At 37.6% G+C, this 23,767-nt stretch overlaps 1 protein-coding gene across 9 annotated transcripts in view; it reads right to left on the bottom strand.

Annotated features, from left to right (window-relative positions):
• Nucleotides 1-23,767, bottom strand: part of PLEKHG1 (pleckstrin homology and RhoGEF domain containing G1) — a 123,001-nt gene that overhangs the window by 52,599 nt on the left and 46,635 nt on the right. Inside the window, exons 4-5 of one of the 9 annotated variants that reach the window (XM_085576531.1) lie at nt 23,374-23,470; nt 22,589-22,672 (exon numbers count right to left, since the gene is read on the bottom strand). The exons of 5 other annotated variants lie outside the window; for them this stretch is intronic. Coding sequence is in view for 1 of the 4 variants with exons in the window: in XM_021540615.4 (XP_021396290.3) it covers nt 28-52 (25 nt within the window). In the remaining 3 variants the exon portion in view is untranslated. 3 more of the 9 variants (XM_085576530.1, XM_085576533.1, XM_021540615.4) reach the window with 3 other exon arrangements.

Below are 23,767 nucleotides of genomic sequence, written 5' to 3'. Positions count from 1 at the left end.
TTTAAAACTATGCTTGAAATCCACTACCTGTGTCCTTGCACGATAGCTTCATTCTGAGTATTCCTGAAGAGCACAGTCCTTGAACAATGCCTTACAGCAGGAAACTGGAGGTAGAAAAGGAAGCAAAGACAGCCTTGAAACCATTGGCAAAGCTGTGAAACACTTTGATCTGAACATCAGGGCTCTTGGGGTGAAAGTCCCTTTTACCCAGGCTAAAAGATCAGGTGTTTACAGCCTGCCATGCTGACATCACAGATCACCGAGATATGCTCTCTCCTGTATTCTCTGGATTCTCCTACAGCTTCTGAGGACTTTTTTAACACTTGCATATTTACATTAAAAGATATTTTTGCAAGATCTATGCAAAACACTTTAGAGTGAGCTACCACATATCTGTAAGTCCTGGACATACTCAAAGGCACAGAATGGCCAACACCGGTGCCAAAATTTTCAGTGCCTCTACCGTGCAGCACCCAGCTACTCAAATCACTTGAATATGGCAAATATACCATACATTTGCTATATTCCACATGCACACATATTTCTGTCAGGAGCTAATGATTTACTCCTCTGAATACAAGTAGTATCAGCAGCTTCATCATTTGAAGCTCCTGAACTCTGAAGTCTCAGTGACAAAAAGCATCCCACATCTGTTTCAGTGGGCGGGGTAAAAACAGGGGCTGCAGAACTGCAGTGTGAGCTTCAGCCACTGGTCTAAACTGGCACAGGGAACTCTCCTGTGGATGGAGGGAAGAGGGAAACAGAGCTGAGATCTTTACTTTGCTCAGTCTTGGTCTTTCATCTCTGCACACCCACACCTGACCTTACCTCTCCCATCCCCATATATAAGTCAGAAGAAGTTTCCCCCACACATAAGAATTTCCCCAAGAACAACCCTTCAACCTCCATCACTTTAAACATGCACAGATCTGAGAGGTGTCAGGGCAGAAGACTGGAAGCCAAAAAGCCTCCTGTTTTACTGATGTGCATCACAAATGCAGTACACAGATGTGTCAGAAAAATAATGGGTTGGCCCCACTCCTCATTTTCTGGTATTTCATGCATTTTGTTTATCTGCATTATATTTTAGGAGTTGCATACCTTTGTCTGCCCCATCTCCTGCTTCCTTCTACTGTATGTACAGTGGCTTAAGACCACATTTTTAGTGTATCAGGATTAAGATTTGAGAAGGGTGACCTGTTTTTATTTTGGAAAAAGGCTTTGATTTTTCTAAACTTGAACAGTAAGTGAAGTTTATAGAGGTTAAGAACAATGTTATTCTATAGTTCCCAGTTGGCTAAGAATTTACTGAAAAAGTAAAATTTTAAAAAATCACCCCAACTCAACCACAAGGTACATTCAGGCTAAAGGACACGCTGACATCTTCCCTGGAAGTGCAATGTAATGTATTAATAACTCTCTGCAATGCAGTAGCTATTTAATCTGTACACAGTGCTGCAGAGACACCTAACAAAAGGAACAAGCCATCACATGCTGCTGATGTACTGCAACACAAACAGAGGATATGGATCCAATCCTCCATTTATAAGCCTTTTAGAAGAATTGTTTTGCATCTCCTTGTCAATTTTGAAGGCTGGCTTCTCTCCTCTTTAAAAAGAAATTTAAAAAGGCACAGTTAAATTCTTTTCTATATCAGAGCAATGAAAATTCAGTGAAGATTTGTAGATGTGAATGCACACAGAGGAATAACACCCTAGATGACAAGGAGGGGAAATACCCTAGATGACAAGCAATGAAAGCTTTTACAACCTTTTCTTTGCTCATACTGGCATTTAGTGAAGAAGTGTAAGAAATGTGTTCAACATGATGCTGTTTCAACATTTCAGTACTTTTACACTCAAATTGTTCTGCCAGAATGAAAATCCACATGTAACCTTCCTTCCACCCCACACCACACAGGATCAGGCCTGGCTGCTGGCACCTCACTAGTGGTTTTCCATGCCACCCTGTATCACTGTAACAGTGCTCAGACACCACATTTGATTTTTACTTCTTCCCAGACTGATCTACTGCTCTGAGCAAGTGTCTTGTCAGGCCAACATGTAACACACCACTGTTTTCAACTTTATCTAAGCAACCTAAAGTTGCTACTGAAGTTCACAGCTTTTCAAAGCCCACTGCAGCAGGAGCACACAGAGGATCTTGGCTAGGCAGCGGACATAGCACACAACATTTGTTGCTTTACCAAGAACATTGGGAGATTTTTAAGACTAAAGATTGCTAACTGTATCTCACTTTAAAGCAGGTAAAATAAACTTTAGAGAATGAGACACAGTTTCAGAAGAAGGAAACAGTATCTGTTAATCATTCTTGTTAGCTCCAATGAAAAACTAGTATGACCTTAAAGAAGATACGTTTTTACAACTCACCTCTTTCACTTTCAATATAACTTGTAACTACAGTATCTAGCACAAATAGATTAGCTCTTTGAAACTTTTAAACTAGTTTTTTGTTTGCTTCTGCCTCCAAATTCTCTCCCAAGACTTACAAATCTTTCCAGTGAAAATCCTACATGAAGCAAAAACACATTTTATAAAAGCCGGTTGTCTGATATAACAGACAATGTTAGATGCCAAATAGAAGTGGGTTGCAGAAGCTTTAAATAATTGATGTTTTTCTTTAAATACAGCTAAACAGTCTCTCCCATTTGGTTTCGAACTAAAGCCACTTACTGGAACCTCCTCTGCACCTCAGGAAGCAACCAGAATTTTGAAACAGAACTGAAATAGTAACAGCAGGCTCCTCCTAACAGATGTTCACATTTACAATAAAATGAAAACTTTCTTCTTCTCTCTTGGATAAAAATATAAGTTGCAGAAAGCAGTGTTCATGTCTTGGGGAGAAGAACCCTTAAATTGTACACAGGTTGGAACTAAGACATATGGCTGGTCTGGCTGCACCACAGACTGGCTCTGGCATTTCATATCAGTTTTTTCTTGTGCTCACCCTCCTGAAAGGGAACATTAGGTCTTATTTTTAAGGTGGCATTAAAACAGTAAGCTAAGAGCTCTTTCAAAATCCTAGTTCAATAGGAACATATGCAATGACAGCTAAAGAATTCTGGATTTAATAAATGACTGCAGCTGATTTTTACAGAATACAATAATCAGTATTTTGATATCTCACAAACTTTAAATGAAAATAAATTAAAAAAAAAAAACAAGCAGATGTTCAGGTTCAAAAGAGTTTAACATACACAATGCCTTCTCACTGTATTGCTTTTACAGCCAAGTGTGGAATTTTACATAAATAAGGTCAAGAAGACTAGGGCTGCCAAATTACAGTGAAATAACAGATTACAGCAGAACAATCAAAGGTGTCTTGTTGCTGACACAAACATCAGATCCTTAAAAATGCAGCCACTCTAGTTCTTAATTTTTTATTTTCTGCTGATGACCCCATCACATCGGGACTGCCATTTACCCTGATTTGGTCTTTCCAAATTACTCTTTGGAGCATGGGGAGAACATCTGCATTTTTGAATTATGGGCATCATGCTTTACACCTTTCCTCTCAATGTCCTTGCCTGTTGCAATAAAGAGAAAATACAGTGCTACATGAAAATGCAACTTCCCTTCCTTGTCATTCCCTTCCCTGCTTTGTCAGCTATTCAGGCATGTCTATGAAAGCTACGCCAATAGATCCACATTTGTGATGAAGAAGTCTTCATAATGCTTTCACAGTTGCTTTAAGGCTCTTCTGCAGCATCTACAATACTTCCTACTACTTCCTTGCTGTTATTTCATGGACACAAACCATTGAGAGCAAAATTCCTATCCCAACAAGCGCTACTTTCCTTAGAGTTTTTGTATTCAAGAAGCAAAGCATGAATTGAGATTGATATCTCTGCAATGTCAGTGTACAGAACAGTGCAGCCTCTGCAGCCATATGCAGATGGTGTTAATGCCTGCAACACTTATTGACATATCAGAATTCAAGATTAACAGTGACAACAATGACACTTCAGAAGCCACAGGGCAAGAAGCAAACAGATTAGAAGCCCAGACTTGGTTACAGAGAACATTTGGTGCATAATTCATAGCAACTGACTTCCTGAGTCATAAGTCTTTCTCTGTGCTTTCTTATCAGAGCAATAAAAAGCTTAATTTGAACCAGACATTTTATTAAAGCTATATATATTGCAGAATCCCTGTGCCTTCTTTACCAACAGCTACAGAAAAATAATCCTATTGACTTCAAAGTATCAAAATTCTCTAACATTCCTATTCAGGGGTATATTCATTGAATTTTATAGACATGTAACGCCATATAAAGGAAGTTAGTAAAAAAAGGGATCTTCAGATTTCTTCTGACCATGGGATTTATTATGCAATTTTTTGTCAATCTGGAGGAAGAAAAAAAGCCCTGACAAATGCAAACAAGAGAGGGGCATGAAACCTCTTAAAAACATACCACTTTGTTGTTCACAGCAAGGTAGCTGAGATTTAAAACATTCATGAACAGACATCAGATAAGAACTGTCTGCTACCATCCTTCTGCTTTTCTGGCTTTTATACTCAGTACCATTTTACTTTCCTTGAGCAGCCTTCAAGCACTTCCATACAGCCAGTTTTCAGAGTTCTTGTTAACTACAGTAAACAATATCTAAACCCACTGGTATTCAGTAAATAACTCAGACTAATCTTCTCAGTGTTTAGATCAGAGACAGGGAAAACAGAAACTTAGATTCCTATTTAAATCCAGTTAGTACAGCTAAAGCAATTATTTTTCTCAGATTTTTCCTTCACACTTTATATTTCTTCCAGATAGGGACATTCAGTCCCACCACTTTCCTTGTTTGGGTTTTTCACTTTATCGTTTTCTATGACAAAGAAGGAGCAAATCCTTCCTTTTTAAAATATTAGAGCTAGATTCCAAATCAAATTCTCAAATCCAAAACACACAGCCTGGACTTGGACAAACTTGGCCACAAAGGCCAATTTTGTTGTCTAAAACAGGTGAGGACAAGAGCTGAGGAGGGGAGGATTTATTAACTCTGTGGTGGAACTGCAGGATCTTCCCAACAAGCCATACTAAAACCCAATTATTTTTGTTATTCCTGTTTATAGGAAGAACATCAAAGCTTTCTCAACTCCATGGCCTACACACATGGGAACTTACAAGGTAATTCACTTAAGAGCCATTCTCATGACTTACCTAGAGTCTCTTTTTATATAAGAAACACCCAACCCCCCACACAGTTAAACATTTCTCTTCTTCCAAAACCTGCAACCAAATTTGAACCATTAAGCCGTAAATCTACAAGGAAAATAACTTCTGTTATGTCCACGCTTTTCTTTAATTTCAAATGTTGCCTTCCAACTTCCCTCAGGGAAAGTTTTCATTTAACATTCAAACACGAAACCCATCATGAGGGGGAAAAAACCCTTCCCCTCTCCTTCATGCTCTCCCAGGGGCACAGCGATGAGCGGCAGAGTCCTGCGAGGGACTCGCCACAGACGAGCATGAAGCTGGTAGAGCTGAGCCCTGAGGAATGGCCCACTGCCCCCAGGCTTCTCCCAGCCCTCCGACAAGGCGGCTACAAGCTGAAAAATCAGTTTCCCTCGGTCTGCCCTGACATCCCCAGCGCTGCGAGACTGTTCAGAGACTTTTCACAGCTGAACAATGCCGCGCATTCACTATTGAGCTCCGAGGCACAGACACACCGAGAGGCCGCTGCATTGGTATTGTTCCACCGCTTTCTGCCTCTTAGCACAGCTATTAGCTTGGCGTGCTCACTTTTCAAACCCTCATCTCTTTGGAAACCCTGACTATCATTATTTTATTGCAAAGAGGCACAGGTTAAAAGAAGTTTATCTGGGCAGTCCCCCTACTCTTCCCTCTCTGGCATTACTTATAATGTATGACTCACATAGGCAGAATTTCATTAACTTTTACGTTTATATAGAAATTCTGTCACTATTGAAGTGTTCCCTTAAGAAAGATCTTGACAAAAGATTTGTGAAGTTTTTGTAATTAAGTCAGTAAGAGAATGCAAACAGGTGACCAGCCATAACAATTTAGTAAGATGATGAAATTATTTGCAAGCTGGTTCACTTCAAGTAACTTTATTCAGCAAAAGAGAAGGATGGTGGGTTTACTCAATTTTTTCTTCTTTTGGACTAATTTCCAAATACAGCCATGGATGAAATCGGCGATACTTATTTCAGTATCCAAAACCATGTATCTTGTAATACTACAGGCCATAATAATTGCTATATTCTTTGCCAGGCCAAGTAGCATGAGAGTAACAGTCCCTTTTACAATTGATCAGTATCACTTAACAGAACACCGAAAGATACTAAATTTCCTCTTCAATGATTTTTCAGTTAATACATGTTCTTTATAATGTAAAACTAATGGACTTGAAGCACTTCAAACCTTTAAACTATGCACAGACCCTGCCAATTACAAATTCATTGCAAAATATTTTGAAGGTTAGAAAAACAATGTGGGAGAAACATTGCCCTCCTGCAGAAATTACAGCAAAGTTCTTTCAAAATAATGACAAAGGCATCTTGCACTGAAGGCCTGAATACTTCATAGCCAGAACAGCCAAACTGGCTGTGGTCATATTGCTGCCTTTTGCATGGCAATTTTTACAGCTAATCTTGACTCAGAAAAATGTAATATCAAAAACTGAAGAGTGCCACAGCTAAATTGTGACAAGAATGTGCACATTGATGGAGAGAAGAGAAGCTGTCAGTGGATCACCATGGGTAAGAGATCTTCAATGGCAAAATCACCAGAGAGAGACTGGTAAAAAGCATCTCCCAACAAGCACAGCACAGATTCACTGAAATTATCAAAAAGCTTCAACATCAATAATCCCCTTTGCCCTTTAAGGAGTAATAACATGAAGTCATTTTTAGGATTCAATGAACAGCATTGATACAAACTGTTTCTAGAAGTATCTGCCAGAGGATTGTGCAAAATCTAACCCAGTTTGATCACTACATTTAACATATATTGATATATATGTTGGACATGTGATTTATTTACAACTCATTCATACCAGGGGGAAAAGGATTTTTTGTGTTAGAAGAACATTCAAGAAAAGTTCCTGATACAGCTGATAATTTATTGATAATATTTATGCATCTGCCAATAACTCTACAATGGAACAATACTGCACAGGGAGAAATGTGAGAGGATGAAAGCCCAGGAAAGCAAGAACAGAATCCCTAGCCACTCAATAGTGTTAACCAGCCACCACTGCCAATTTTTAAGACTCTGAGTTGTGGTCTTACATTTTATGGATTTTCTTAGCAGTCACAATAACATTGACATACAGGGATGGGAGCAAACTAGTATCATAGGAATTTGCCAGATTTGTAAGTGGAGGGATCATGAGGTATTTTCATTATCAAGTTCTATTTACTATGAAAAGGATAGCTCAAACTGCAAGCCTCCCTGTGTCAGCATTATCTCTCACATCCAAAGGTGGCAAGAAGCATATTTAAGATAAAAGAGCAGATAATCACTATTAGCAAACAGGAAAACAATTATGCAGTATGTGCTGAGTGTGTTATACTGGAAACCACCATTCCCCCCCCTCCCCCACCCCAGCCCCTGTATTGACAGACTCCTTTCTCTCATGTTTGCTTTTCTCTTTTCAGACCAACACAGTTGGTTTAGGAACATATCACTGATATCAGTGGTTCTGCTTTGAGCCTGTAATATTACCCTGCACATAGTGATGTAGCTAGGAATCTCTCCATAGCACTCCCACTTGCCCCTTTCATTTATCCCCTTTGTTACTGAGATGAATGGGTGTGGGCAGTGACAGCTTATACTTTGCACAAATAAAGGTAATTCGCTATGCAATTCCACATTCTCATCTGAAATAGATTCATTTTAAGGAGAGGAAGGAAAAAAAAAGAAAAGAAAAAAAACCTTTGGACTTGCCAAATCAGTATAGAAGGGATGTACATGAGGCATGTCAGGGTTTTCAGATTTCCAAAGTGCTTAGATATGGACTTTTTTCATGTGAGTTTTAAGGAAACATTTACAGTATTTAGATTAGAAGTTAAATAGCCACCCTACTAAAATGGGAGGAAAAAAAAATAATTTTCATTAGTAATTAGTTATCGGTAGCCCATGAGGACAATGTTAAATGTACTTATAAAACAAGCTAGTTTTGTCTGTATTACCCAGAGGTGATGCTGCAGTGTCTGCCATCAGCCCTGTGCTAGGGCCTAGCTGGCTCTCTACCACAGACTCCCAGTCCCACTGGGAACAGAAGACTCAGGTAGTGCATCTGTAGGGTCCAGAACAGGACTGCACCCATTCTGCTGCTGTAGGCAGACCCTTAACTGTTCCTCAGTTTAGTGCAGAAGCCATCTCACACGTGCTTGTAGCACAATGTAATCACTGTGGTGTCCTTTGCACTGCAACACATTCAGATATGGTTTTTATACATAAGGAGAAGAAAAAATCTTTCAACTTTATATTATATATATATATATATAAGGCTTAAATACGTGCATAACAATCATCTGTTGCCAGACAATACACCTTATTTTGAGCAAGAATGACAAAGCTGAATCTGTTGTCAAAATTACAACTTGCCACTCTTACTGAAAAAAACACAGCCAAGGTTAAATAGTTTTGAGATAATGGTTATGCTTTCCAAGTGTGATAAAAGTAGGACTGGCATTGAGTAGCTGAAGCCTGAAGGTTTGATAGGTACAACACTCTGAGACAGAAAACTGAACAACTTCTTTCTTCAGCACCTACGTGCACCATCAGCTCGGGACACTCTTGAAACTGGGGTCAGCCATGAGAAAACAGACCCTGTCAACTGATTCCTTTCCAAAACCTTTAAACTCCTGCATTTCCCTGCTTGTTACAACAGCAAGGGTGTTTTAGCAACTTCACACAGGGCTCTGTGGTCTTGATGCTTCAGACCTGTCTCATTTGCCACATGAACAGAATGAAAATACAGTTGTGACTTTGCTGAGCCTCCTTTTACAGTGGGGAATCAGTGGTCTAAACTATTTGCAAGTCAATTTGACAGTCCTATGTCCAAGAGATATGAATAAAACTTTAAAAAATTCGCCTTTTATTACCCCACATGAAAATTCAACACACAATCATGTGAAGGAAGAAGAGGGTCTCTTTTTTCCTAGTGTGCAAAGCATCTTGTGTAAACCTACTCCCCCCTCACTGCATTGGGCTCAGTTTACATTCTGATCACAAGAGATGTTTCCTTCTATAGTTTCTATACTTCAATTCTCCATCACAATCAGCTAGGCTTGTAAAAACAGACCCGTCAAAAGGTTGAGAAATGAACAAATAGATTTCCTCCACCTGTAGGAAAGTAGCTGACAAATCCAACCTTTTTGATCACAAGAGAAAAATATTACTTTATAATAAATGTCTGGTATTGATTTAAATGGAAATAAAGGAGTGAATTAAATTAATCTGGGAAAAAAGTAAGCAATTGCATGAAGAAATATTTTCAGTTTGAGAAAACTAGATGATTTTTAAGTAGGAAGAAAAGCATCTTAAGAGATTAATGATCTGGTGTGTGCATTATTAATCCAAAGCAAAATCTATTATAAAAAGTACCCTGTTTAAATGAGCATTATGGAAATATTAACTAAAGTGTATTATTAATAATCATATATCAGCATAAAGGTTGTTCAGCAGGGAATACAAACATTTTACTCATCCATTCCAGAGGTTGTATCAAATTTGTAATGATGCTCCTGAATATTTGAAAATCTGCTTTCAACATTTGGCTTTCATGAAGGATGAAAAATAAAATGTATTTTTGATTCTGCTTACAGCCTTTAAACCCAAAGAAGACTTAAATAGAAAAGTTACCTTCTTCTGCAGGGTGGGGAAAGGGATTTCCTAAAGCCTTTCTTTTCTCCTCTTTCCTCTCCACCCTCCAGTAAATGAAATTAAAGGTCATTAAGTTTCAGTGCAGTGGAAAGGCCCAGGTTACAAAAATAAATGAATTACAAAAAGTCATCCAAGATTACAGTAACTGGACATGTATTCTCTAGACTATTCCCAAAACCCAGACACAGTTGTGGAAATGCACAAAGTATCCTGACATTGCTAGCAAACATGACTAAAATATATTTTTATGCATTGCAAAAAAATCCACACCATACACAGGAATTACATACCTCCCCAAATTTTTGCTCTTGTCATTTAAGATATTTGTCTCTGAAGGAAACAATAATATAATGCATTTTCCATCTACTGTCTTTCTGTCTCTACTTTAAAGGCACCAGAAAAAATGTGTCTTTAAAAAATATTTTCTTAACAGTCTTTAAATATTTTCTTACTCCTTTTGACAGGCTGTAATGAAAAAGTTATCTGGTTTATATGCTAATTTAAATCCTTGCAGGAGAATTAAATGCTAACATAAGGATATAATTGACAGAAAAATGTATTTATGATCTTAATTTTCAGACAACTTCAGTCTCAGAGCACTCTAAGGGAGTTACTTTAAACCCCTGTTAAGCCCACTGGTGGGCTTGCCTCTCTCCTCTCACTCTGGATCACACACCTTCAAGCCCACTTAATGGTCCCGTGGACACCCAGATCCCTTTCCACCTGCACCAGGCTTCTGCTCAAGCTGGGCAGCTGCAGGACTTCTCCTGCCACAGGGAGGGAGTGACCAGAGTGCACGACTCAGGGGCTACAGGGGGAGGAGGAATTATCCTCTCTGTCACTGCACACTGCACCAGAGTTTCCTCTGTGTTTGGAAACCTCAAGGAGAACAAAGGCACCTGCAACTCTGGAGCTGCACAAAACCCAGGCTGAGCTGTCCCAAAGACTGGACAGATGGTTTTTGCAGGTTCAGCTAGAAAACATGCCCATGCCCTAACCTATCAAAAGACCTCTGGGGAGGTGTTGTGGGTTATTAAAAAGCATAAAAACCTGATGACAAACAGACAGACTGACAGACTATATCCTCATATCCTCATTTAAATACAGGTTTCGTGTTCAGGCATGCAGTGTCATGGATTAAACTGGAATTAAGAAATCTAACCACACATATATGTGTGTGTGTGTGTGTGTGTGTGTGTGTCCATGTGTGTGTGAAGAAATGCACATATGGCACATCAGTTTCTGGATAGACATCACTTCATGTCAGCTGATTCAAACAAAATAGAGTTGCAGTAAGCCTCAATGATTTCAGATGTACATTTGGGACTTTCTATCTCTTCAAGAGATATTTCCTTTGGTCAGTGCTAAATGTATCCTTTTCCTTTCTTCCCACATTCTCCCACAAGTAAAGTTTGTATAGTATAGATTCCCTTCAAGTATAGCTTCACAAGTATAGCTTCTCTTCAATCCACCCTTTGTAGATCACTTATATGGATGCCAAGACATACAAGTGACTTATTTGGAACCATAGAAAGGTAAATTGTTAAACTTAGAAAGACAGCAAGCTAAAGGAAAAATGCTTCTGGAAAGCATTTTTTTTTCCTATAGATATCAACTTTTAGTGAGAGAGCAAATCTTTCAATCCAAAAGGAAACTAGAATGATATGTGAGGTCATGATCTCCTTAACCTTTAATAAAGACACAACTACTTGTGCTTTCACATGTGTCTGCACATCATATTTCCACAAATTAATCTTTAGAGATAAAACAACATTAGCAGTGACAGGAATAGGATATTATGCTGACACCCAAAATAAAAAAGACTTTGCACTTGTATGGTTTATATATAAACACATCATGAAGCATCCCTAAAACACTCAAAGTCCACAGTTTTTCTCTACATCTTCTGCTTCTTTTCTCCCATCTTAAAGAGAAATGGCAAATGAAACATCCAGAAATAACATATTTTGGGTTTTAACACAACTTTCCATTCTTATACAGCTATGTCAACCCATACAAAATGCAATTCCCATGATGATCAAATTAGCCCCACAGCATTTAACATTTGTCACTCAGGTAGTGAATTAAAGACATTCAGGTGCTTGACTGAGACGACAGAACACATGCACACAGAGATGGACAAGCTTCATTTGCCAAAGAGACTGGTCATCCCCATGACCAATTCAGGAAAAACCTTCCTCTCAAAATTTTGCCATGAAACTATAAGGTGTCACAATTTGTCATTTTTCTTGCTATTTCATTCTTAGAAATTAGCTTATCTTAGAAATTAATTTAAATAGCACAATAAATCTTCTATTTTCAATGACTCAACATTCAATGCTCATTGCATTACATTATTTAGCTGGTACATGAAAAGAAAAGATTAACAAAAAAAATGCCATACATAGTTTTACAGAACAGCATTATCAGAAATTTAGAAAATATTCTGGTTTTAAGATATTATAAGAACTCTAAATATAGGTGGAAACTTTTTGAGGAAGTAGGAAAAAGAAAGATGTAAAAGGTGAAAAAATAGGAAAAGCTTACCCTAAAAACTCTTCCTACAGCAGATGCAGATTCATTTTCTCTGGAAGCATAACTAGATACACCATACAGCCCAATTTAGCCAAGAAATAGCAGATAATTAGGTACTGTACTTCTCAAATATCCTAGAAATGTTATTGTCCAGAAACACACTTGCAGAGAGAGCTCTCCACCACACCCTGATGTGATTACTTGTGCACTTGTGAAACTGAATAACTGGTCACTCTCCTGGAGACCTTCAGCACAGGATTAATGAGCAGCTAAGAGCCATCCTTTCATTCCGATTTTAAAACCCCACTTGGGATACTGAGCTGGACATCTGCCATCACTGCAGGCCTCAAAGAGGAATAAGGCTAAAATAAAAAAAAATAAAAAGCGTATTTTGTTCTTTCGGGAAAGTTCTTTTCCCCTGTCTGCTGCTCTGCAGCATCTTCAGCCTCCTCGGGGGAGTGTGTTTATTCCACTGCCAGTTTTACATTCCAATTCCAGAGAGCTGCAGGCACAGCAAGCAGTATCTTTCAGTTATTTAAGTCTGGGAATCCTCCAGGATTGTTTTCCATAAGCTGTCTGGGAAATGCTGCTTGATAAATTCGCACTATGTTTAGGACTCAAACTCCTTGTTCAGACTGCAGAAAAGACTGACAGAAAAGACTTTTTAAAAGAGTAACATCCCCACCACATGCACATACCACATCACCAACTTAGACTCATATAATTTGGCAAGAGAAATAGGAAGAAAAATTCTATTTTCTGCCAAAAGAAAATAAATTAGTTGTATATTAAATTAATTATAATAACTTAAGGACAAAGGCAGAATATCCTCAAACTTCTGAAATGCACATCTTTACATATACAACATCCCTTTCTTTATTCTCCCTTCTAGACACATGGTTAAATTACTGAAGTTATCAAGCAGCACCAAAGCCACAGTGGGTATCTCTTTACTGAAAACAGACTAAAATGTACCAGCCTAATTTATTTTCCATGGTGTGCAAGAATGCTAGATTTTCTTCTCTTCAAACATAGTTATGGAGAGATAAAATGTTGTTTTCCATTTTATTTGTTTTGGGGGTTTTAACTATTAATTTTTTAAGTACTATTTTTTCCCAATCAAAAACTGAAAGCTTGCAAATCCTTAGAAAGAGCAGAAACAACAGGAAAAGAGAGAAAACACTACTGCCATGCAGCTATGTAAGCAAGAGTCTCCCTTTATTCTAAGATTATTTTGAACCAAACCACTTATGGTATATGGTACCACTTGCTAGCAAAGCCGCACACACGCTACTTGCATGAGGCCAGTTTCAGACATAAATAACGTTAGTAGATAAGCAAAGGGTAGAGCACTGTGCATAATAAGGAACCCACAGTGATGTTTAAACAGTCAACTCTAGGCCTTAAAGAGTACAAGAGTTTAGGTCCCAGAAGTATCAATTAGCTGTTTGGAGGGCAGGGCATGCCAGATGTACAATTACCACATGTTCTAAAACACCTATTATTGCTCACTGTCACTGACTGTGCTCACTCCTGCTGGTATTATCAGTAGTACAATGCATGCCTCAGTAAAGTTGTGCATAAAGAGTCAAAATACTACTTGAAGTTATCCTAGCATTAAAAGATAAGTTCTAGCTGTACTGGGGTGGGGGCAATAGATACACTGAGTAAGTGCTAAGCTGAATAACAACTACAATTGAATGCTCCATCAGTGTTTGTCAAACAGCTATGTGCATGCCAAGCAATAAATTTAAAAGAAAGCTCACTGTATTTTCCAGAACCTAACTTCAGCTGTTATTACATCAGCAACTACATGGTTCCCAGTATTTGTTAAAATACACCTCACAAACCTCAGTAATATACTTCATGGGTGGTGGCCAACAGCCTGCTCATTTAAGCTTAAGGAAAACTACCTGTCCCTTCTTTCATATGTTCTGACCAAATTTTGCAACAGGGAAGCTGCAAATGGAAAGAGACTAAGCAATGAAGGTTTTTCATTAATTCTTTTTAACAGCTGTGTGAATTAAAGATAAAGTATGTTTACTCCCTAGAAATCATATTAAAGTATGAAGTGAGTCAGGGCCCCTAGAGACAAGAAAATCATGTCTTCAGATAGGCTTTACAAAGCTTAATTTTAAATTGAAAATACTGAAAAGTCCTAAGATTTAATTACTACTGGCAGGTCTGGACCACTGGGAACATTTCCATAATTTCAATCATCAAAGTAATTATTGAAGGTTTTAGGGCTGGATGTGGGAAAAAAGAGGAAGGAGCAAAGGAGGCAGCTTGTTTCTCACCATCAGCATAGCAATTTTTAACTTTGCAGTTCTGCACCTAACTTTGATCAAAAAAGAAAAATAAACTCAACCCAATGATAACACTTGAAACCTCTGAACAAAGAAACAGAAAACTAACTTAATCATCTTCCAGCTCCCTCCCTCAGGCAGCAACTAAGCAACTGAGCTACATCTTCCTGAACTAAAATTCACAAGTAAATACAGTGTTTGTCTTTTCAACTCTTTTCAGTATGACCAGGAACAGATTTATTCCTTTCATTACTGTAATCAGCATGCAAAAATTGAGGGTTTTATATTACACTTGATCAAAAATGAAGTTATTTGACCGATTTCATGCACCTTTCTAACACACATGAAGAATTTGGGGAAAGCAGAGTTTGATTTTCAGCTGCATGTATCAAAAAGTACTCCTCTGTCAGGTAATACTTGATTTGATTCCAAATTTCCCATTTTTACAGGCTTGGCTTTGGCCACCACATTCAAATATGAATGATGAATTCACCAAACAGCAATGTGTGCTTTTGTCTTTATCACATATGCTTAACTTTGTTCTTCTGAGCAAAGAATGAAGGTCAGAGCAATCTTACTTATCCTCTTAAGCAGAGTTCCTCATTTAAATATTAAACATATCTTACTTAGAAGTTATATGCCCATGAATTCACTCAAAACATTTCCTGTTTTTTTTTGTTTTGTTTTGTTTTCTATTAAAAGCTTTCATCACAATTATACAACCTGCCTAGACTGTGACAATGCCACAGCTCTGTCGTGGAATGTATTTTCCTACAGAGAAATTTCAGTTCTTTTTGTAAATATGCATTTTTACAGAGTAATATTAGGTTGAAAACACAGAAGGGATTTCCCTAAAGCAAACAGAAAGGCCAGAGACAACTACATTAAAGGCAGCACTTTTAGACATACCAAGGAAAGGACAGATACAGTCACATGGCCATCTTAGCCATTGATTTCTGGGCAGGCACTGACAATATCCTGGTGCAAATGTAGCAGCAGAAGGGCCACCAGCTCTTTCAACATTACTCAGCTTAAAGGAGGAACAGCCATGAGACCACCAAATCCCCACCATCACTGTTGGATTATATCTAATGCTGAATAAAACATCTACGGCCAGTATAGTCTAGATAGTAAATCTAAGCATACAATATAGATTATTTGCTACCTTGATAATATGATTTAGAAGTCTTTCCACAAAAATAGGATCAAATTCTAAGCAAGGCTTTGTATTTTAGTTCACTTGCTATATTAATTAGAAACATCTCATGTCACTTCATAATTGATTCTTACATAGACCTAGCAAGTATAAACATATGAAAAATAGTCAGTGTTGTATATGGACTGTAGATACAGTCATCATATTGGGCTAACATGCAGAGAAGCTCAATTATTTTGTAAACAAAGAGGAAAGTGTTGAATTTGAAGCATTTACATTTTCAATTTTCAGTAAGTTAAGAATCTAAGATCTTTTACAGTTTGCCTTCTATAACCTAGAGGAGTTGAAACAAACATAAACTACAGTAGATATATCCTTATAAACAATGTCTTTGTAATCTTAGACGAAGAACTAGTTCAGACTAATGACAGTAACATAAAATAAAACATATTCCCCGACTTCCTCATAGCTTTTATCTGCCAAAAGCAATTAAGAGTACTGCACCTTTAGGGAGTCATGAGGAAGGGAGGGAATGCTTGATTTCTCTGATAAAAAATAAAGAGACTGGATACCAAAAGCTGTTATGCTTTTGATTTTCCCCTTGAACCTGTTCACTCTTAAGGTCTTACCAGCAGGATCAGCATTACATGCAGATGTGCAGATTTTTATATTCTAAGAAACAGTAAAAATAATAATAACAATAAAAAAACTTAAAAGTTGAGCTCTCAAAATCTGAGTGAGTATTTTGGTTGAGTTTCCCCTTTGATCTGAACAAGTCAACCCTGAATTCCAAGTTAAATGCCTCTGAGCAGACATATTCTGTACTACCGTTACATGCTAAACTTGCAGCAGAAATAACATATTCCTGAGTGCTTGCTTTTATTGGGTCTAAACCAGCATTCTTCCTGCACTTCTGCCAGCTGGAGCCTGGGTGATCACTTTCAGTTCAAACATCTGTGCCCATGGCCATGACACCTGCTTGAGGGTCCATTCCCACTAACTCCCCCTAAAGCTCAAAAGTTTTCAACTATGGGCATATGTAATCCTTCCTTCGGAGTCTAAATGCAGGGAGTATGAGAGAAAAAACAGTCTCTGCTGCACCAAGGAGATATATCATCTTCATCTAACCCTTGTTTACTCCATTATACACTAATAGCAATATTGCTGTTGCTGCAGTATCTTTAATAAGAGCAACAAAACAAACAAAACAGATCAGATTTTTTTTCTTGTAAGGAAAGCCTACACCATGACCTAATCTGAAATGGCAAACTACCTGGCTCCTGGGTTAAAAAAAATTTAATACAAAGCTGCTTTTTCAGGTATGATGTCTAGAAGCTTCTTTTACCATGCAGAAAATAGTTAAGCCAAAATTATGATTTCTTTACTTCTGTCTAATTCAAGTTCCCAACACTACTACTCTTCTCTCAATATAGGACAGGAGAAAGCATTAACTTCTGCCATACTCCTTGTTCTCCTCCTGTGGATGGGATACTCTCAATTAACCAGTTGTCAGTGCAATCATACACTATTATAGAACCAGAAACCCGAGAGACCGAATACAATAGTTTCACAGATTTTCTTTTTCAGCTACCACTATCAGAATTCTCTAGGATTACCTTTAATCCTGTAATCAGAAAGACCATTCCACAATGGGGCTAAGAATTTACCAAAACCAAACTAAAATGATACTTTTTTTTTGCCAAGGGAGTAAAGTTGAGCTAGTACCATCACTGTAAAATGGAAATAGGCTCTCATTTTGTTCCTGCTGAATTGTAGAATACACTGTGATATCAACTTGCTTTAGATGAAGAGATCCAAGTGCCTACTAGGATTTCACATTGTGATTGCTATCGCAAATTAGCCATTGTTGAACAATTCCCTCCTTTGGAGCACTGAAAACATAGCCTTGGACATTTGATTAACAAATTCAGTCCTTCCATGCATAAACAAAAGAAAAAGATTCCTTTGTAAAATGGTACAACAAAAGGTAACAAACCATATCACAGGCATAGGCACATCACTGTCACTCCTTCCAAGGTTAATCACAGGCATCCAACCTGCTGCCAGTGAGAAGAAATTTACGTTCATCTGTATTATTAATTTGCTTACAAGCACAACCTCACTGTTTACCTGACACTTTGTTCACTTACCATTTATACTGGGAGAGGTTACAAAAAGGCATTTCAAGGGAAATTCCAAAGCTCAACATAAATAAAGGATTAGTTGGTGGACACTACTTTCAAGATAAGGAGGTATATGCCAGCAGTAAAGGCACCTGAGCTAATTAAGCCCTTGTAACCACAGGATGTTTACTCTGTACAAAAATTGGTTTCAAATGTTTTCAATGTGACACTCGCTGCAGAACAGCCAACAAAAGTACTACCTGTTTGCACAAAACAAAACGAAAATGGGATGACAAAAAAACCTTGCCTGCGTTTGAAACTCCAACTTGTTTGATTTCAGTATTAAGTTACTCAGTTATGAATGAGGGTTGAAACAATGGTAGCCAGACAGAACATGCCCAATAAGCAAAAAAAAAAAAAAAAAAAAAAACCAACCCAAAAAAAACCTTTTAAACAGGATTATACCAACCACTGAGCAAATATTATAAAAAAATTAAAACCCACCAAAAACATGCCTTAAAATCAGAGCTTCTGTTTGCTTTCCTTTAGACAGATTAGAGATTTGGGGAGCACAGATCATAATCACAGGCTTTATTTTAAAATCATTGTAGAAAGAATAAGCTAGTCTGGGCACTACATTCCAAATACAACCAAGGAATTATACCAAATCATTGGTAAAGATAATCCCAGGATTTTGAAAATTAGCACTTACTCCTGGAAAGCCCAGACATTTGTGGTGTATTTTATAGGCAAATCCATTTTTCTACATCATTTTCCAATCCTTCAAGTAAGGATAAGGTCTCCTTTCATCCACCCTGAAGGGATCCAGTTTCAGAGGAAGCCCCTAGATTCTTTTTTTATTCTTCTTGGTGTTTATGTGCACAGTGACCCCTTCAAAGTGGGGCAGTTTAATCTGTCAGTAAAATGACACTTGCATTTCTCCTGCTCATGACATTGAGATTTTAATTGGGTTTTTTTAAGAGTATGTTTCATGCTTTTTGTTTTGAATTATAATCTGCAGTTCAGCAGACATCCTCCTGAATTCTAGAACCATGATGCTTCTTCTCTTTAATTTGAGTAGAAGAGACCTGTGAGAGCTGTATTATCCAATTATCACTGTAAAAATATTTTTAAGATCCTATTTGTCTATGACAACCATCCTCTGTAAATCCATAACCAAAGAGTAACTATCATTGTAATTTAATCTCTAAACAAAATCTGCCTCATTGTTTTACAGTATTGGTGAAGCTTAATCTGATACAGAGCCAGCCACTACACCTCAGTTTTGTGTCCTAGTCAGAATTTACATCCTTCCAGCTGCAAACAACTATTTCATGTAACAATACAAGCAGTGGGTGTTAAAGAGCCTTACAGCAGTGGATAGTTACTACTTTATAAAAATAGAGTTGTCAGCAGCATCTTTTTTTGCCTTAGAATAAAATCTGGGACTATAGGGGCAAAGAAGGGTAATAGACAGAGTGAAACTTTATTAAGTACTAACCATGGAGGAGAAAAAAGAAAATTCCCCTGAGATGACAGGTTAAAATCTTCCTTTTGGGTAGCCTAGAACAGTGTCAAGTTCCTACCAGGTTCCTTAGGCAAGTCAGGGACGTGTTAAAGTATTATAGGCAAGGAAATAAACAGACCCAGATTTCAAAGTCTCATCCCAGAGCCAACAAAAACGCCACTTTCCCTCTGCAAGCTGTGCCTGCTGCTCTGTGTAAAGCTATCAATTACATCCTTCCCAACTTGGCATTAAAAGTATCAAATTGCCCTGGCTGGATGAGAAACAGCCTCTCATCTGCTTCAGAAGTGATGTTTTTATTGTTTGAGTCCAGAAGTTCCATTATTTCATTAGCACAGAGTTAACACCAGAGTGAAGGGAAAATCACTCTGTTACAGTCACTTTTCAGCATGCATGGAGCAGAACATCTTACTAAGGCCTGAATAATGTTGAATTAAGCCTTCACATTTACTAAAACTGGGAAAATCCACTGCACAAAATATAATTTACCCTGCAAAGTATTTAAAATTAATATGGATGTTTAAAAGTCCAGTGGTAAGTGGGCTCAGGCATGGTTAATCAGTTCACATGCAAAAAAAACCCTCAAATGAAAAAAAGAATTACATTCCTTCTAGTCTTGCTCCCGAAACATGGTTTGCATGCTGGGTGAGAGCAAGCAGAAATAAGTGAATATATAACTAGACACAGGATGGGACTGTTCCCTCTTACGGTATTACTGATAAATCTGCTTAGCTGCAGCATGAAATAATAGCTCTTTTCCTCCAAGGTGGAAATTTTAATGTGAGTACTTAGCAACAAGTATGCCAACTTCTCTGTATCTATGAATCCTTCATGAATTTAAAGTTACTCATTTGCTTAAATATCTTGTTCTGAGGCTTTGTAGTACTGAGTCCAAATATACTGATTTCTGATTCAACAGGCACTTTTAAAGTTATGTTTTCTCTATGCTAATATTAGAATTGCTGCTATTGGCAGCATAGCTTATAGGAGGTGTTTCAAAACTAACTTATTTTGGCTTTTAAGCAGAGGAATGTCATTCAAAATCCACATAAGTTTTCCAGACATTCCATCCCCACACCTAATTTAAGCACAAAATATTGCTATGACATCCTGACGTGAAGATCTCAGAGTGTCTTAAACACACTGAATAAACTTCAGAAGACTATTCTGTGATACTAACCACAATTATTCTGTGGTGACAAGGACATAGCACAGATGGACTGTAAGCCAACCACCTATGACCCAAACCAGAAAACAAATAGATTTTGTCTGTCTGTGTTTGCGTATTTGCCTCAGGACACAGTTTCTTCAGGGATTTTTTTTGTTGTTGTTCTCAAAGTTGGCAATCCACAAGTCAGCCTAGATTAGTCACCTCCCCAGAACATACTAGTGTTTCAAAAGGGACATACTTTAAGCAGAAATTTAGCATTAAATGCAGCATCCTTAGAACTTTCACCCATAACTGTGCATCAGTTTATTTGCCACAGTGGTAAATAAAGCCAGTGAGTCGCTGTATATTTCAGTTTCTTTTGCATCAGGGTGTTTGACACTATACTCTTTTCAGTATTCAATACTGATAAAGAGGACTCTTGGCACTCTAGCAAGAGTTATCTCTTGTGACAATCTGAAGAGTTCACAAGGGATTTCTCAGTAATATGAGTCATAATTAGGACCATGCCAACAAGCAAATTTGTGAGTCTTTATTTTGATCTCCAAGTCACATGCACAAGGCTAGTAGACATAACATGCAAAAACACACTCAACTACTTTGAAGAAGGAGATAATATTGTGTGCACACAGGTGGATAACTAAGCAACTATTTAACATCATAGAAGAGGTAGGGGATTTTTTTGTGTTTCTGAGAACAGAGTTCTCTTACACAACTTTTAGGAAACCCTTCACTTATGACTTCTGAACCTAAATTACAAAATACTTTGCTTTAAACAAATCCATTTCACTTTTGAATGTTTCCTAATGTTCTTCTGATAGGTAAAAAAACAAGGAAAGAAAAGAGTCCACAAATCTCCAACATTCAGGGTTGCATTACACAAAGGAGCTAAAAACGTATTTCCCATTTGTTTGGTAAGTAGGCCACAGATTTCTTTTTCTTAATTCTGAAACTCATCCAAGTTAAAAATCGGATCTCTTTTTCAAGCTTTGATTAGTGCTTAGATTTCAGTGGCACATATACAAAACCACCCTAGAGCCCTCCCTTGCATTTGTATTAATTTTTGCAATATAATGCATAGAGAAAGAAACATGGGCATCTAGGTAAGAGAGAGACCAGCCCTTTGCTTCCTTACAGTCTACTTTAGCAACAGCACCTCTCAATCAGGAGGTGCTTTTTAGGCAAGGAGCTACAAAAAGCAGTCCCAATCCTTCTCTCCTTTCTAGCTCTCAGCCAATCTGATTATCAGTTTTCAAGTACTCTGCCAAGATACTGAGAAAAGATCACAGGATAAAGTCTAACAGCTACAACTGTGTGATTTAAGAACGAAAGTGACTTTAAGTCATCGGTTTAGTACTGTTTCCTCTAATTACTGGATCATTTCCTATCTGGACATTTATAGGTTTTGATTATACAGCTGCTAAGATGCCTGTGATCACAGATGACTGCTATATTCAACAGCATCCAAAGTTCAAGGCAACAAATCGAGCTCAAAGTAGCTTTTATCTTCCTTTCTTCTTAACCCTTCTAACACCCTGCACTGTTATATGGTAATGCAAGTTACTGCATCTCTGCAAACTCACCATACCAGGGTGGGCAGGGAAGAACATTACCAAAAAAAAAAAAAAAAACCCACCCTGGATTTAAAAATTGCCTGTTATTTGCCTGTAAGAAGGGCTCTGTTATTTAGTAGTTTAGCATAGTTTTATTCTCTGACCTGCATGCTATTCAAAAATTTTATTATCATTTTGGACTGGCTCAGAGATTTAAACCAGGGACTGCTCTCATTTCCCTACCAAGAGGAAAAAGAATAGAAATGTAAAAAAAAAAAAAAAAATTAAAAGAGAGATTTAAAAATAAAAAGGGAAAAGAATGTGCATTAATTACAAGGTACTGACTGACCTGGATTAGCCTTTATTCCATGTCAGCAGAAAAGAATTCCGAGCATCTGCATCAATTATAAGGACTGCTGTTCCAAGTGGATTTCTTGTGAGAAATAAATGAAGAAAATAAACTTTTGGATTGTTTCTGTGCCTAAGTTTAACCCTGTGTAGTCTAATTATGAGATAGTACCTTTCTTACAAAGTCTTTCACATTATTTTAGGAACAGAGCAATATTCCATCTAATAAAGTTTCTGCCTGTATACTTTAATTCCAAATGGCTGAGGGACCAGTTTTCCCCTATTTATAAATAATCCTAGCATTTTAATGAAGTGAGAATAGGGAAAAAATGCCTTCTAGACAAATGAAAAGATGTGCAGGATTTCAGTGCACTCAAGCTCTAGCTCTTACATTTCAAATAGAACATCCAAGCATTGTAAAGACTGCAAAAGAAGACATGAGAAACGTATCCTGTCAGAAATCCTACACTGTAACAGGCAAAAGAAGCTCAATCTGTTCACTTTACACAGTCAACAGGTACCTGTCTGAGGGTCACAACCATTTCTTCAAACAAAAGTTTAATGGCTTAAGCTAAACACACAGACATGTTCAGTCTAGAAACAGGATTAAACTTATGGCACAATTAGGGATAAAAATCTTCTTGTCATGGTTAATTCTACAATATAAGTTATTGCTTAAAAGACTAAATCTCTTTCTAAACAGTACAAGATCCCAGAAACAAAACCTTTGCGATTCAGGTCTTCAGCTTCCAAAAACCACATTTTGCAGAGGATGGGCTCACATACCTATTGCAGTACTTCCAGGCTTTAGAAACTTCTAGACACCTTTCCAACATATGCACATTCTGTATTATTTCTCTTCATTAGGAAGTCCACAAAACTCCTGTGAGGACAAAAATTCCCACATTTCTTCATACACCAAATCCAGTAGGTAATACGTGTACTGACAAACAGAATTACTGCTGAAATCAGAACTGGCCTTGGAAGAAAGACCAATTAACATATACAATCAAATCATACCGTTTTGATTACTTTTACGTTTATAATTTTAAATTTCAGCTTTATATAAGGGATGGAACTATCAAAGGTCTTCAAACAGAAAGTTTCATATGTAATGGTTTTGCAGTTCTTCATAAAATCAAAGTTAAGAAAACAAAGATGTCATCTCTGCAGGGATACA

The sequence above is a fragment of the Lonchura striata genome, chromosome 3 (genome assembly GCF_050655825.1).
Source record: "Lonchura striata isolate lonStrDom1 chromosome 3, ASM5065582v1, whole genome shotgun sequence".
Classification (NCBI taxonomy): Eukaryota; Metazoa; Chordata; class Aves; order Passeriformes; family Estrildidae; genus Lonchura; species Lonchura striata.
Note: the sequence above shows the minus strand (reverse complement) of the source record. Positions and strands in the feature narration are given on the sequence as shown.